Below are 16,604 nucleotides of genomic sequence, written 5' to 3' on the forward strand. Positions count from 1 at the left end.
TTTTGCCATCTAGTTACTCGGGTTGGAGTGCCACCCCTGTAGTCCCTGTGGCACTGAGAGAAGCTTTGATGTAGTGGTATGTTTCTCTCTCTCTCTCTCTCTCTCTCTCTCTCTCTCCCTGTTAGGAGAAACCCTGGCTATAGGGTGTGTGTGTGTGTGTGTGTGTGTGTGTGTGTGTGTGTACTGAACAGACAGAAGATCTTAGTCAATTCATTTCTTTCCATTCTTGTCCTTTCATTCTTTCCTCTACCGAAAAGGAAAAAAAAAAAGTGTGTGGTTCCTTTGTAGTTCCTAAGGTGGCCATTCATTCAGACTGGCTAAGAACTAGAGGTCTATATTTTCCCAATTCAGTAACAAATCAGGACTCAGACCAAATCTTCCCTTCCTGATCCTGCATTTTTTCTTTTCATCTGCACCTTTCAAAAATAAGTATTGTGAGTCATAGAAAAAGCTTATCCCATATTCTTGGCACGGTTTATTCAGCGAATCCTTTCTTTCTCCTTCCGTTTCTCCTCTTTCTTCTTCTTTTAACTTTGTATATATGAAAATTGGAGGAAGGGTAAATCTACGGATTAGCGGAAATAAGGTAAGTAATTAGTTTCTCAGGATCTGGCTTTATATTCCGAAATAACAATTAAAATACAATTTTCTTTGGCAAAGGACCTATGAAGTAATCGTGGTAGCAGCAGGGTGGTGAGGGGAGTCCAGTAAGGTGGATCTAGAGAGTGGGGGAGAGGCTTGAGGAGGTGATAAACTGCAATAACACCTGCCCCAGTTCACATAATTGACTAGACTCAGATCTAAGGCAAGTCCCGCAGCTGCAGGCTCAAGGAGCCCAAGGAACACGCTTCCAGGCATTCTATTGATTAACACTTGCGTCCTTCAACAGGTAGCGCCAATTACAGCCCCTAAAGCACGGGCCCCCAGCAGACTGGCCAGCACTGCTGTCAATCAGACACTTGATTTACCTGCATAAAGTCTCGTCTCCCTGTTGTATTGACTTTCACGTCGGGCCTATCTCCACATTCTTCTCGCTTCTAGCACCCACAGAGTCTGGCCTTCTGGATACTAGGGCTGGAAATCAGACTTCTCGCGCCCTTTGGCGGACAGGGAGCTTGCGCGCCCCTTCCGCGAGCCCCGCGCAGCCAGTGCAGGGGGCGGGGCGAGCGGTTTGGGGGCGGGGTTTGCCTCCCACGGTGGGAGGGCGGAGCCTGCGGTGGAGCCTCGCTTGCTGGGTTAGGACCTCGGAGAGCGCCGGGCGACGCGATCAGCGGCGGCCGAGAAGCGGCGGGAGCCCTGCCGGACCTGCGCCCGCGAGAGCCCGCCTTCCTCCGCACCCGCAGCTCCCGGGGCTGGCCGGCGGCTCGCGGCAGCTCGCGGCGGCTGCGGAAGGTGCTTAGGTCGGGAGTCTCAGTAGTCATTCCTGTGGGACGCCGTGCTTCCGCACACCTGTGTGTGTGTATGTGTGAGTGACCGTGTGTGTGTGAGCGCTCGTGTTTGTCTGCGTGTCTGTGAGCCTGAGCGCCCGCGCGTGAATGTCAGTCTGAAGCTGTTTGTTGGCGCGCCCGCGGGCGATCGGCCCGTGGAGGCACCGCGGGAGCCGCGGCTCTGCGCGCCTGGCAGGCAGAGGCGGGACTCGGGCCGCAGCCGCCGCCGCCCGGCGCTCCAGTCCGGTGAGAGCAGCCGCCGCCGAGCCGCGGGGAGAGCGGACGCGCGGGCTTGCTCCGCGGCGGCTGCGGGGAGAAGCGGGGAGGAGCTGGGGGGGGGTAGGGGAGCGGGGAGTGGAGGGAGGCGCGCTGGGACGCGGGGAGGGAGCGAGAGGCGGAGACAGCCGGCGCCACCGCTCGCCCCTCACATCGGCTGTTGCTGTGGGTCACCTGTCAAGGTTTGGGGGTCCCGGCGTTTGGGAAAGGAAATTGGACTCCCCCCACACCCCTCCTTTCCTATTGAGAAAAAGGTAGCATTGGAGATATTGGGGGAGAGCACAGGAGGTGGTGACAGTAAATGGTCTGCACTACCCCCCAGCCCCCCAGCCCCGTTGTTTTTTTTCTGTAAAAAAATATATTCTGAGTGGAATCTTGAGAAGGAAAGCCCGCTCTTTTGAGAGAGAGAGAGAGAGAGAGAGAGTCTTGTTCTACTGGGCTCTGGTTTGATTGTATAATAATGATGATATAATGCTAATGACGATGATGACACTGCCTTTTATTTTTACTCCAGTGCTGATAGAGCGTAGCTACAGCTGGGGAGAAATCCCTTGAAAATTTGATGTGTAAGAAAGGGATACTGTTGCTTTTGAAGTGCTTTTTTTTTTTTAAGGGTGTTTTTTTTTTTTTTTTTTGAGTCAGAAATTTAAACTGAAGTATGCCACCGAGCCCCCACCCCCAAGCAATTTTTTTCCCAGCCATTTACACCCTGTACTGGTAAAATGGGGGCTGTTTTGACTAATGAAAAGCAAAACACTTTTATGCAGGTATAATTTTACATGTTAAGTCACTTCTTCCTTTGTATTTCTCAACAGTTTTTAAAATGAAGAAGTTTAATTTCCGAAAAGTTTTGGATGGCTTAACAGCCTCTTCCCCCTCCAGTAACAGTGCTGGGGGGCCTGGAAGTGGTTCCTTACCTCCAGGAGCTTCAGGAGGGGCTCTCAGAGAGGAGATTCAGGAGACTCTGACTTCAGAGTATTTTCAGATCTGCAAGGTAAGTTTTGAATTGGCTTAAAGCCTGTTTCTTTATTGTACGCTGTGAGAAAAAGGGTAACCAATAAATACAGCAAACACTCTAGGGACTGGGAATTGTGAAGATGCCAGCATCAGAATTTGGTAGAAGGAACCTTGTGGAGACATCAAGTTGAATTAATAAAGATATTCCAGATGTCAACTTTGACATCAATTTAGAAAGTACAAAGTTGAAGGGCAGAGATAGACATAAAAAGTAGAATTGGCAAGATGATATTAAAAGAGAAAGTCATTTTGGTTATTCCTGTACTGCCATTTATGGAATTTTATTTCACTGATAAATGTAAATTGATTGAAACTACTAAGATGTTGGTAGGATTAAGTAGATAGCACATTAGCGCAACAAACCCTTTTAGAAAAGATATAATGACATTGTTTTAAAGCAATTAATATTCTGAATAAAAATACTTTCAGAATCTACCACCCCACTTTTGGGGGGGTGTAATGACTTAAAATATAATACCTTCAGATTCTTAGGCCCTTATAAATAAATAAACCAACCCACAAATGCCACAGGCTTAATTATTATAAGAAGTCTAATAGCCTGTGTTAAGATTTAGTGAGGAGATAGTTTAAAGAAGTAAATTTTAATATTGAATCTCTAATGAATAAGCAAACCAAGCAGTATGAAGGGTAGATATGAGAATTTTGCAAAACAAGCATGTTCGTATATAGAGACATTACTATATTATACTTCTTGACATAAAGTGATTTTTATCTTTTTATTGACATTTTCTGGTCTGGGGTGTTATCTGGGAATGTGCTTTTGACCTATCAAGTGCAATGAAAAATGTACTAAATCATTCATATGATAAAGTTGAATACAGTTTTATGTGTTTGAATATGGGGGAAAATAGTAAATATTTGAAGTTACAAATTAAGTATTAATTTTTTGTTACTTCAAAAGTTAAAATTATTTTTGTAGTGAACAAATTATGTATAATGAGGTAATTTTCAACTCTTGCCTTATTTTCCTTTTCCGGTGGAATTATTAGAAAAACATTAAATCTGTAGTTATTAGAATATTATCAATAATTTACATAAAAGCAAGTTCATTTACAATTATATTAGATAAACAGTTTAATTCTAACTTACCTTGTGAAGTTATATACAATGTGATTTTTGTCTATAATTTTACATCAATTCTGTCTTAACTCCGAAACAGCAGATATTCTTGTCAGATTGGGGAAGAAATTAGTAGTGGGTATAAAATGAATTGTAAATGTTCTGGTCATTAAATTTGAACTTGTAGGCAAAGAGAGTGTGCCTTTACTCTTTAACCTTTGGCATATTATGATTTTTCACTCTGATATTCTGAAAAAGTATTCAGATTCTCTGATTTCACTAATGTGATAGTGATACAGAAGGTTTATAAAGGTAAAATGACACAGATTAGATAGACTTTTGAAGCAGAATGCTATTTGGACTATAAAGATTGTAAAGCAGATAGAGGAGGTTTGAATTATAAAAATTCAAGGGGTTGGGTGTATGAAAAGGGAAATGCAGTTATTTTCCGAATTCAGCCTAGACATAGTCATGGAAAATGGCTCTTCTTCAGGAACATAATGGCAGGATAGGAGGAGCACTGACTTAATCAGAAAATTTGTATTTTATTTAAAACCCTGCCATTTGCTGACTGTATACTTTTGGGAAAGTCATCTATTTGGCATAAGCCTAATGTTCTCATCTGTTCTATGGTAGTAAGCCTTTCTGCTCTTCTTACCTAAGAGAGTTGTTGGGAAGATAACATAAGATAACGAGATGGAGATAGTTGGGAAAAAATGGTAGGATGTACATTTCTATTGTTGTTAAAGTTTTAAAATAACTTTGTACTTGATAGGATAACTACAGACAGGTTTGTAATATTAGGTAAAAATTTCAAAGAAATTATAAGGATAGATAAGTTGAAGATATAAGTGAGGGAAACACTGTCACTTTTGGATAGTAGTATAATTAAACATTTGTTATATGATTATATGAATAATATAGGTTACCTGGATTATAATGAAAATATAGAAACGAATTAAGGAAATTCCAAAATTAGAACAGTAACTAAAATGGGGATTTCATTTGTACTCACTGATACAATGTGCAAAGAACATTCTATTCTGAGTTTTAAACAATTGGCACCTTCTGCTTTTTAAATATGGCTAAAGTTAAGTATAAATCTAGAATCTGTTCTTTTGAAAACCATCCTTTACTCTGTTGTCTGATCTGTCATCATATTCCATTAATTTTATTTCTTTAATATTTTGGAAGTTCACTCCCATTTCACCATCTCTTGTGTTTATTCATTCTATCATATTTTTTCCCTTGGTGTCTTGAAGTCATTACTTAACTGATATTTTCACCTCTTATTTTGGCCTATTTCAATTCATCTTGCTGTAAGAGTGGCTATTTCTGTAGTGGGATGCTAATTATGTCATTTCTCTGTTTGAAAATAGTTTCCTCAGAGTAGTGATGCTCTATAAAAAAGTCTAATGTGAAACCCCAGAAAATAGTATATTAAAACATATAAATAAAAATGTGATGATTTATTGGCTTGCATGTGTCTTATAAATTATTATAATAAATTATATATACAATCTATAAAATACATGTTTTTATTTTTGGCTTTTTTAATAATAATATGTTAGGATATTGTATAACCTTAAGAAAAGTAAAATTATGGGGGCTAGGAGATAGCTTCCCCCAGTAGAGTGCACACTTTACCATGTGCTTCATAAGCTAAGGAACAGTACTGTGGTGTCTCTCCTCCTTGGTCTCTAGATCTACTGAATAAATATTAAAAAAAGAGAGAGAGAGAGAGAGAGAGAGAGAGTCCATGGGGAATGGTGGAATTGTGCAGGTACAAAATCTGAGTGAAAACCTTTGCAGGGAGAGATTGAGAGAGAGGAAAAAAGGAAATAACATAAATATTGAGTAAAATATGCAGCTACAATCTTTTTAATTTTACTTTATTTTTATTTATTTTTAATCACAGCACTGCTCAGCTCTGGCTTATGGTGGTGCAAGGGATTGAACCTGGGATTTTGGAACCTCAGGCACAAGTGTCCCTTTGCATAACCATTATGCTATAATTGTAGCTACCCCTGCTAGCTACAATCTTTATTATCAGTGACATATCTGTACACAAGTTCCTCAAACAGAAATAATTCAATGTTATTTCAAGGTCACAAAAGCCCAAATTAATGTATCGGTTTACTACAACCTATTTGTAATTTTGAAATAAAAATACCTCCAGGTTCTTAAACTCCTATAAATAAAAGAACAATAAGTGCAGCAGACTTAGTTTTTGTAAAAACTTAGAAATAACCTGTAATCTGGTTTAGTGAGGAGATACATAATGTAATTAGATATTTTTGAATATTAAATTCAGACTAAATGCATTTGAATACCTATATTCAGATATTTCTGAAATAATGCCTTTTATGAAACAGTTTTAATGCACTACTCTATAAAATAAACTTCCAATTGTTTAAATTAAAATCTACAATCTGTATTGAGATCTTTCAAGTATGGTTCCTGTTTGCATACCTGTTCTCATTTCATTTATTGTTCAAGCATGCCCTACTCTCCCCAGAAACCATTTTCTTCCTTCTTTCCTTCTTTCCTTCCTTCCTTCCTTCCTTCCTTCCTTCCTTCCTTCCTTCCTTCCTTCCACCCTCCCTCCCTCCCTCCCTCCCTCCCTTCCTCACTTTCCTGTTTTAAAATAAATATTTATTTATTCCCTTTTGTTGTCCTTGTTGTTTTATTGTTGTAGTTATCATTGTTGTTGTTATTGGTGCCTTCGTAGTTGGACAGGACAGAGAGAAAAGGGGATGACAGGGGGGGAAGAAAGACACCTGCAGACCTGCTTCACCACTTGTGAAGGGACTCCCCTGCAGGTGGGGAGCCTGGGGCTCAAACTGGAATCCTTTTGCTAGTCCTTGCGCTTTGCGCCATGTGTGCTTAACCTACTGCACTACCACCCGGCTCCCCTCACTTTCTTTTTTAATTATTGGATAGGACAGAGAGAAATTGAGAGGGGAGAGGGACATAGAGAGGAAAAGAGACAGAGACACCTGCTGACCTGCTTCACCACTTGTGAAGTGACAACTCTACAGTTGGTGTGAACTGGGGGCTCGAACCAGGATGCTTGTATTTCAAACTATGTGCACTCAACTCGGTGTGCCACCGCCAGGCCCCCAAATGACCATCTTCTATCTCAGTGCCTTTTTTAAAAAAAATTATTTATTTATTCATTCCCTTTTGTTGCCCTTGTTGTTTTATTGTTGTAATTATTATTGATGTCGTTGTTGGATAGGACAGAGAGAAATGGAGAGAGGAGGGGAAGACAAAGAAAGACACCTGCAGACCTGCTTCACTACTTGTGAAGTGACTGCCCTGCAGATGGGGAGCCAGGGGTTGAAACCAGAATCCTTATGCTTTGCACCATGTGTGCTTAACCTCCTGTACTACTGCCCGACTCCTCTCAGTGCCTTTTTTCAATCTGTTCTCATTAGGTTCTCTTCCAACTCTAGTAGTAGTGAGAACTTCTTTTGAATGCACAATTCAAACTTTATGTCATGAACCATTTATGACCCCTGTTGACTTCTTTAATCTGTATTTTTTCTTAACCTGGTAAATACCTAAAGTGTGAATTCATACCATATTGTCATTAAAGAGTTTTTTTCTGTGACAGACATACTATGAACTTTTATTTATTTATTTATTTATTTATTTATTTTTATACTGGCCAGTGTTTCTCAACTGTATGTCCAAAAGACAGATTTTTAGCTCCATTTGGTCTCTAGTTGTACAGCCTAGGTACTTTAATTTCTTTCTCTTTTCTTTCCCCCCTCTCTGACTCTTTATTTCTGGTTAAGATAAATTTATGTTTTATTTAGAATAGGCATCACCTTTACTTGTCTTTATCATTTTATTGGCTTACAGTACAACTGTTAGTACATAGTTAGAATTTCTCATTTCCTTGTGATATGTGTATGTAGAAGACTCTCACCCATTAGGTCCCTTTCCACCATCTCTCACCAGGATCCCAATGCTTTCTCCAAATGCTTCCTTCCCCTCCTTCCCCAGAGTTCTTTGCTTTGGTGCAATATCTGTTTCTTTATTTCCCACCGCAATTTGTTGGAGCTCAGTGCCTACATGACTGCACCATTCCTGGTGGTCATTTACCCCGCCTCCACTCCCTTCCCCTTCCCTTTCTTTCCTTCTTCTTTCTCTGATGGGGGTCAGAGACCTGCAGCATCACTCTGCTAGTTATGTAGCTTCCAGCAAGCAGGTGTGTGTAGGGGGTTAACTCAGGTCTTTGTTCATGGTATCCTGGTGGTGGCTTATCATCCTCAAATAAAGATTTGTTTATTTATTTATTTTTTTATTTACTTTTACCAGAGCACTCACTGCTCAGTTTATGATGGAGCTGGGGATTGAATTTGTGACCTTTGGTTCAGGCAGGAAAATCCTTTTGGATAACAATTATGTTATCTCCCCAGCACATTCCCCCATCGATTTTATTTATATTTATTTATTTACTTATTTTACCAGGAACACTGCTCAACTCTGATTGTGGTGCTGGGGGTTGAACCTCAGAGTTTGGAGCCTTGGGCATAAGACTTTCTTTGCATAACCATTATGCTGTCTCCCCTGCTGCCTTGTTCTATTTTATTTTATGTGACCAATGCTTAATTTTGAATTGAACCTAAGGCTTGAGAGCCTCAGGCATAGCCATTATGCTATTTCCCACCATAGATACTTAATTTTTTTAGTGGCTCAAAGGAAGTTCAAAGACACTGTCAATATTGCTGACGACTATTGTATCAGGCACTTAATATCTTTTATGATTGAAGCAGCGAATATGTGTTTGGTTAACTGAGATGAGATTAGAGTAGAAAGTCATTCATGGTGATTTTTTATTAAGCGTATCTTAAATGTTTAATGTCTTAAACATTTTTATTTTAAACTAAAAACTATAATCATTTGATGCACAAACAAGTTTTCTTTTTTAAGTTAAAATTGTGTTATATTTATTTTATGTAGATAATTTTTTTCTCAAGGAACATATTTAATTTATAATAATGATATATTGGGAATATATAAAAAGTAAAGTATAACGTGATATCAACTGAAATAGTGACTTTTTAAACACTTTTTTATTGACTGGCCATTGGTTTATAATGCAGTAACATGTTCCAAGTCCAGCTTTACTCTGTATGTGTGTAAGTCTCACTGTACTCATCACCAAAGTTGTGGTATCATCACACTACCCAGGTGGCTCCTTTACTCATTCCCTCTATCTTCTTGCTCTTCCCTCTGGTAATCACTATAATTTTCGAAGGTTGATCAATATATTTTTCAATACTGGTTCTTTGAATAGAGGTCTGCATGGATTCTTCTTCCATAAACCATGCCAAATTAATTATTTATAATTTTCATTTTTAGTTTATTTAATGCAAAATAAGTTGCATGGTTTATTTATCATTATTATTTGAAACAAAAAGGTTTGAGACAAACTATCTTTATGTGTGTAGTTAACCAGTCCACATCTAATTAGGATGTGAGGAGGAGAGTGTGAATATTCTAGCTAGAAAGAAAATTTGCTTTAAGTAGTAAGAGAACCATTATTACCAATCTGTATTTTACAGAGAATGGAGAGGAGAGAGAGAGAAGAGAGAGAAGAGAGAGAGAGAGAGAGAGAGAGAAAATTAGTTGGTTAAATTAGAACTGGAGCATATAACATATAGAGCATATAACATATATCTTATCATTCTAATGATAAGATATTTGAGGCCAGACATTAATTTTTAATGATAATAACTTATTATTATTATTATATTACCAGAGCACTGCTTACCTCTGGTTTATGAGAATGCCAGGGATTGAACCTGGGATATTGGTACTTCAGACATGAAAGTCTTTTTTTTTTTAAAGTTTATTTATTTATTTATTAGAGAGAGAGAAATTGAGAAGGAGGGGGAGACAGAGAAAGAGACAGAGAGACACCTGCAGCCCTGCTTCACCACTCGTGAAGCTTCCCCCTACAGGTGGGAGACCAGGAGCTGAACCTGGATCCTTGCACACTGCAGTGTGTGTGCTTAACCAGGTGCACCACCACCTGGCCTGCAGACATGAAAGTCTTTTATATAACCACTGTGCTATCTTCCTGGGTAGGCCAGAGAATGCAAGTGAAATGCTTATGCCTCCAAGTTTGTTAGAGATAGAGATTTTAAAAATGTATTTATTTATTTATTTAAACTTATTTTTTATTTTTATTTATTTATTGGGTGGGGACAGAGAAATTGAGAGAGGAGGGAGAGGTAGTGAGGGAGAGAGACAGGGAGACACCTGCAGCCCTGCTTCACCACTTGCAGAGTTTTCCCCTTGCAGGTGGGGAACGGGCTTGAACCTGCAACTTTGCACACTGTAATGTGTGCTTAACCAGGTGCCCCACCACCTGGCCTTATTTATTTTATTTATTTATTTATTTATTTATTTATTTATTTATTTATGAGAAAGGAGGAGAGAGAGAAAGAACCAGACATCCTTCTGGTACATGTGCTGCCGGGGAGGGATTGAACTCAGGACCTCATGCTTTAGAGTTCAATGCCCCACCCACTGCACCACCTTCCAGACCACAGTGCTTTTTTTTTTTTTTTTAAATTCTCAAATCCAGTATTTTTTCTTATTTATGTGTCTATTAGGAAAGACAAAGCATGGGCTGACGAAGTAACTCACGTACTTTCTCATGTGTGGCTCCCACTGCATTGAATGATGCTTTGGTGCTGTGGTGTCTTTCTCTTTTTCTCTGTCTACAAAAGTCAGCCTGGAACCATGAAGCCCCAGTGTTGACTTAAGAAAAAAGGCAGAAAGAAAGACAGAAAAGAAAAAGAAAATAATAACATTTTCAGAGAGCATAAAAATGTTGAGAAGATATGTGACTCTCCCTTCGAAGTTTATCTCAAATCTGATCCTTTCTCCTCACTTCTAGCACAACTCTTACCTGGGTCTCTTCTGGCCTGTTAAATATTTTCCTTGCTTTCACTCATGCTTCACCACATTTTCGTCTCCTAACAGGTAAAATAATTATTTTAAGTTAAATCTTACCATGCTATTTCTGCTGCGAATGTTCATGACCAGTGTGTGTGTGTGTGTGTGTGTGTGTGTGTGTGTATGTGTGTTTATGTGTGTTTTAAATCTCTGTTAGAAATAAAACTGTATTTCCTGCTCTGTCTTATAAAGTGCTGAATGATCTGGACCCTAGAAAAAATTATTTTAAACATTTTTGTTAATACTTCACCAACTCCATTTTTCCCCTATCTATCTACCTATCTATCTATCTATCTATCTATCTATCTATCTATCTATCTATCGTCTGTCTGTCTGTCTATCTGTCTATCTATCTATCTTACCAGAGTAATGCTCAGCTCTGGTGTGGGGAATTGAACCTGCGACTTTGAAGTCTTAGGCACAAGTCTCTTTGCATAACCATTAGGCTATCTCCTCCATTCCTATTTTTTAGACATGAGGCTTGTCTCAAGACTTTTGCAGGAGTGAGAAGATAGCTTAATGACTGTGTAAAAAGACTCTTACCTGAGTCTCTAAGATCCCAATTTCAGCCTCTAGCAGCACCATAAACCAAAGTTAGCAGTATTCCAGTAAACAGCAACAAAATTTGCATTTGTTTCCTTAACATAAAATGTGTTTTCTCCTAAGCAGTTATGCTACTTCCTAAATATCATTCAATTTTTAGATCAACTGTTAATTTCTTTCTTGATAAGTATTTATTCACCTGTTGTTTGCTTCTGAGATAATAAGGTAACTATGAGTACAAGGCATTGTTTTGTTTGCATTTATTCACTAATTAGCAGAGCTGTGCTTGCTATATAGAAAGCAGTTAAGTTTTTGTTGAATGAATGAATGGACAAAGAGAGGTGGTCAAGGAGGCTGATATAGTAAAAGTGTTTAAAAGGGACTCAATATAGCTCTGCTGGTAGGGTGCATGTCATTGCTAATTATATGACCTGGGTTTGAGCTCCAGTACTACATAAGAGTACCACAGCACCAGGGGAAGCTCTGGTGTAATGGTGCCCCTTTTGTGCCTCTTGTCTCTGAAATAAAAAGACCACCCCCTCCCCACATACACACACAAATCAGCTCAGAATAGTGAAACTGCACATTTTTGAGACCTTGGTGCCAGAAAAAAAAAATGAGAAAAGGAGATTATTTTTAACAGTTTCTTGGAAAAACCTTTTATGTGATATATTTGTTATTATGTAAAGTCAAACCATTCCAGGAGTTACTACTTTGGGGACATGGTATATGATTTTTCCAAAACATATGGGAAAGAAGATTGTAGGAAGATCTAAATATATTTCAGTTTTTATTGAGGAAGATAATAGGAACATTTATTTCTAAATTACCTTTTTAGGAGAACAACTCAGAAGTACTAGATTGTCAGTGACAAACAAAAGGGATACTCTAGAACTAATTAGTGATACAGACAAAAATAAGGATATCATCAGGACCAGATGGTATAATTCCTAAAGTTTTAAATAAACATTTAAATTAACCATTTTATGATTAATCAACACATAAACTTTTTATATATGATTATGGTGTCAAAGCAAACATATATAACTAGTATAACTTCTCCACAAAATAGATATTTTTATCATGATACTTGTAGCAGACATAACACCAGATATTCGAAGATACATAAGTATATAATCAGAAACAGCCTGTGGAGAGAGTCAGGCTTTCCAGGATTCTGGACAACTGAAAGAGATTGCATGCACCAATGACCATGTTTACTTTGTGTTTTTCATAGTTTCAAATTTCCGTTTTTCTATTTTTCTTCATATGTAAACCTCTGCCCCTTCTGCCTTAACTTGAAGATGAACCTGTAGAAAAGTCATAGGGTTAAGTTTCATAGTTTAATTTTGCATTTTTCCCCCTTTTGTTGCCCTTGCTGTTTTTTTTTTTTGTTGTTGTAGTTATTATTGTTGTTATTGATGTTGTCATTGTTGGATAGGACAGAGAGAAATGGAGACACGAGGGGAAGACAGAGGGGGAGAGAAAGATATGACATCTGCAGACCTACTTCACTGCTTGTGAAGCGACTCCCCTGCAGATGAGCTGGGGGCTTGAACAGGGATCTTTATGCTGGTCATTGTACTTGGCGCCAGGTGCGCTTAACCCAATGTACTACTGCCTGATCCCCAAGTTTAATAGTTTAATAATGGAATGCTTGTATTGTTTGTACACACTATACTTCTAGAAACTATTATTTAATAGCAGTAACTTTGACTGTATCCATTACAAGTTTCAATTGGAAGCCCCATTATTTTGCTTTTAAATTAAGATTTTTTTTCCATATCAGAAAAAACAGATCTTATTCCAACTTATCAAAATAATGATCACTATAAAATCAAATCCAAGACTATTGTGATTAAAGAAGTCTTCAAAAAAAGTTCTTTTTAAATTAAAAAGATAACTTTTTTTTTAGCAATCAAACTTTTTTTTTGAAAATTAAAATAAAATGGAAGCAAGGGACTTTGGGGAGGGAGAACACAAGGTGAAACATGGACTGAACATCGTGTATTGCACCAAAGTAAAGGACCCTGGGGAGGGAGGGAAGAAGAGAGTGGGAAGGAAGGAAACTCTGGGGGTCTATTATATAATGAAATTTTATGCATATGTCAGTGATTGCACTGTAAAGCATTAACCCCCTCAATAAAAAAAACCCATAAAAATGGTGATCATTTTGTTTCTTTTTCTTTCTTTTTTTTTAAATTGGAAGGTTAATTATTTACAATGTAATTATTGGCATATGTGCACAATTTCTCATTTCACTTTGATAGGTATCTAAGCAACACTCTCATCTCCACATTATATCCATCATTGTATACCAGGACATGAAAGCCCACACCCTTCTCCATGTCTTTCTTCCCCAGAGTCCTTTGGTTTGGTGCAAAACATGAAACCAGTGCACGAGTGAGATCATCTCACATTCATCCTTCTCTTTCTGGCTTATCTCACCTAACATGATCCCTTCATGGTCCATCCAAGATGAGGTGAAGGTGACTTCATCATTCTTATTTTGTTGTTTGTTTTTAAAGATTTTTTAAAAATATTTGTTTAATTAGATTGAAAAAAATTTAGAAGGAAGGAGGTAGAAGATGAGAGAGACAGAGATATGCATGCAGCATTGCTTCACCACTTGTGAAAATTTCCCCCACTGCAGGTGGGGACCAGGGGCTTGAATTTAGGTCCCTGCACATGGTAAAGTGTGTATTTAACTAGGTGAATCACTACCTGGCCCCAAACTACATCATTCTGAATAGTATCCGATTGTGTATATATACCTTATATATACTTTCTTAACCACTCATTTGTTGTTAGATACTTGGGTTGCTTTTAAGTTTGGGTTATTATTACAAATTGTGCTGCTATGATCATAGGTATATATATATATATATATATATATATATATATATATATATATATATATATATATTTTTTTTTTTTTTTTGGTTTTATTTGGTCTCCAGGGTTATTGCTGGGGCTCCGTACCTACACTACAATTCCACTGCTCCTGATGGCCATTTTTTCTTTTTTTGTTGGATAGAACAGAGAGAAATTTTTTTTTCTATTTTTTTTTATTGGGGAATTAATGTTTTACATTCAACAGTAAGTACAATAGTTTGCACATGCATAACATTCCCCAGTTTCCCATATAACAATACAACCCCCACTAGGTCCTCTGAATCCTTCATGGACCTGTATTTTCCCCACCCACCCACCCCAGAGTCTTTTACTTTGGTGCAATACGCCAATTCCATTTCAGGTTCTACTTCTGTTTTCTTTTTTTTAAAATTTTTTATTTAAGAAAGGATTAATGAACAAAAACATAAGGTAGGAGGGGTACAACTCCACACAATTCCCACCACCCAATCTTCATAACCCACCCCCTCCCATGATAGCTTTCCCATTCTCTAGCCCTCTGGGAGCATGGACCCAGGGTCGTTGAGGGTTGCAGAAGGTAGAAGGTCTGGCTTCTGTAATTGCTCCCCGCTGAACATGGGCGTAGACTGGTCGGTCCATACTCCCAGTCTGCCTCTCTCTTTCCCTAGTAAGGTGTGTCTCTGGGGAAGCTGAGCTCCAGGACACATTGGTGGGGTCTTCAATCCAGGGAAGCATCCTGGTGGCATCTGGAACCTGGTGATTGAAAAGAGAGTTAACATACGAAGCCAAACAATTTGTTGAGCAATCATGGATCCCAAGCTTGGAATAGTGGAGAGGAAGTGTTAGGGAGGTACTCACTGCAAACTCTAGTGTACTTCTGCTTTCAGGTATATATTTTGCAGTAGTTTATGGATACGTGTACACATAAGCTCTCTCTCACAGAAACTGGTGTATATCTAGGTTATGGGACTTTGTTAGAAAGTGAACTACCTGAGATGAAATTGGAGTGTACTATAAAAGGAAAGGTCTCACCCGAGTAATGAAGCTGAAGGGTTGTCATTCCACACGTGAAGTCTCTGGACACAGTCTGAGGTGAAGCATGTTGAGGTGGCAATCGTTGCGTTGGTTAGGTTGTGATCGGTGGATGCAATATTATTTGGTTTGGATTGGGAGATGCATACGGGAAAGTGGGCCCTAGCCAAGGGTTCCAGGACTGGGGGAAGTAGGGGCTCTATAGTGGAGATGTGAGGTTCCTGCTGTCTTAGGGTTCAAAAAGACAATCGATAGATAATATTATCATCACATAATTTGTTAATTGGGTTAACTTTGAAAAGTCCCTTTGTTATGGTTTGCTGTACAGTACCCAGTATCTTGTATATAGCTGTGCTATTGGATGCTTCTAATCTACTTGGTCTAGGCTTTTGAGAGAGTCCGCATGTTTTCTTTTCTGATCTTGTTTTTCAACTTCTGCCTGAGAGTGAGATCATCCCATATTCATCCTTCTGTTTCTGACTTATTTCACTCAACATGATTTTTTCAAGGTCCATCCAAGATTGGCTGAAAACGGTGAAGTCACCATTTTTAATAGCTGAGTAGTATTCCATTGTGTATATAGACCACAACTTGCTCAGCCACTCATCTGTTGTTGGACACCTGGGTTGCTTCCAGGTTTTGGCTATTACAGATTGTGCTGCCAAGAACATATGTCTACACAAATCTTTTTGTTGGTTCCTTAGGATATCCCCAGGAGAGGAATTGCAGGATCATAGGGTAGATCCATTTCTAGCCTTCTGAGAGTTCTCTAGACTGTTCTCCACAGAGGTTGGACCAATTGACATTCCCACCAGCAGTGTAGGAGGGTTCCTTAGACCCCCACACCCTCTCCAGCATTTGCTACTGTTAACCTTTTCTGATGTATGACATTCTCACAGGAGTGAAGTGGTATCTCATTGTTGTCTTTATTTGCATTTCTCTGACAATCAGAGACTTGGAGCATTTTTTCATGTGTTTCTCGGCCTTTTGGATCTCTTCTGTGGTGAATATTCTGTCCATGTTCTCCCCCCATTTTTGGATGGGGTTATTTGTTGTCTTTTTGTTGAGTTTGACAAGCTCTTTATATATGTTGGTTATTAACCTCTTGTCTGATGTATGGCATGTAAAGATCTTCTCCTATTCTGTGAGGGGTCTCTTGGTTTGGGTAGTGGTTTCTTTTGCTGTGAAGAAGCTTTTTAATTTGATATAGTCCCATAGGTTTATACTTGCCTTAGTCTTCTTTGTAATTGGATTCGTTTCATTGAAGATGTCTTTAAAATTTATGCAGAAAGGAGTTCTGCCAATATTTTCCTCTAGGTATCTGATAGTTTGTGATCTAACATCCAAGTCCTTAATCCACTTGTAATTTACTTG

General features: G+C 38.7%; 1 protein-coding gene across 1 annotated transcript in view; it reads left to right on the forward strand.

Moving 5' to 3' along the window:
* Nucleotides 1-1,251: 1,251 nt before the first annotated feature.
* Nucleotides 1,252-16,604, forward strand: part of LOC132536531 (syntaxin-binding protein 5-like) — a gene marked incomplete at its 3' end in the record, with an annotated part of 117,854 nt that continues 102,501 nt past the window's right edge. Inside the window, exons 1-2 of the mRNA XM_060184532.1 lie at nucleotides 1,252-1,400; nucleotides 2,519-2,697. Coding sequence (XP_060040515.1) covers nucleotides 2,527-2,697 — 171 coding nt within the window. The remainder of the gene's footprint in view (nucleotides 1,401-2,518; nucleotides 2,698-16,604) is intronic.

The sequence above is a fragment of the Erinaceus europaeus genome, unplaced genomic scaffold (assembly GCF_950295315.1).
Source record: "Erinaceus europaeus unplaced genomic scaffold, mEriEur2.1 scaffold_313, whole genome shotgun sequence".
NCBI lineage: Eukaryota > Metazoa > Chordata > Mammalia > Eulipotyphla > Erinaceidae > Erinaceus > Erinaceus europaeus.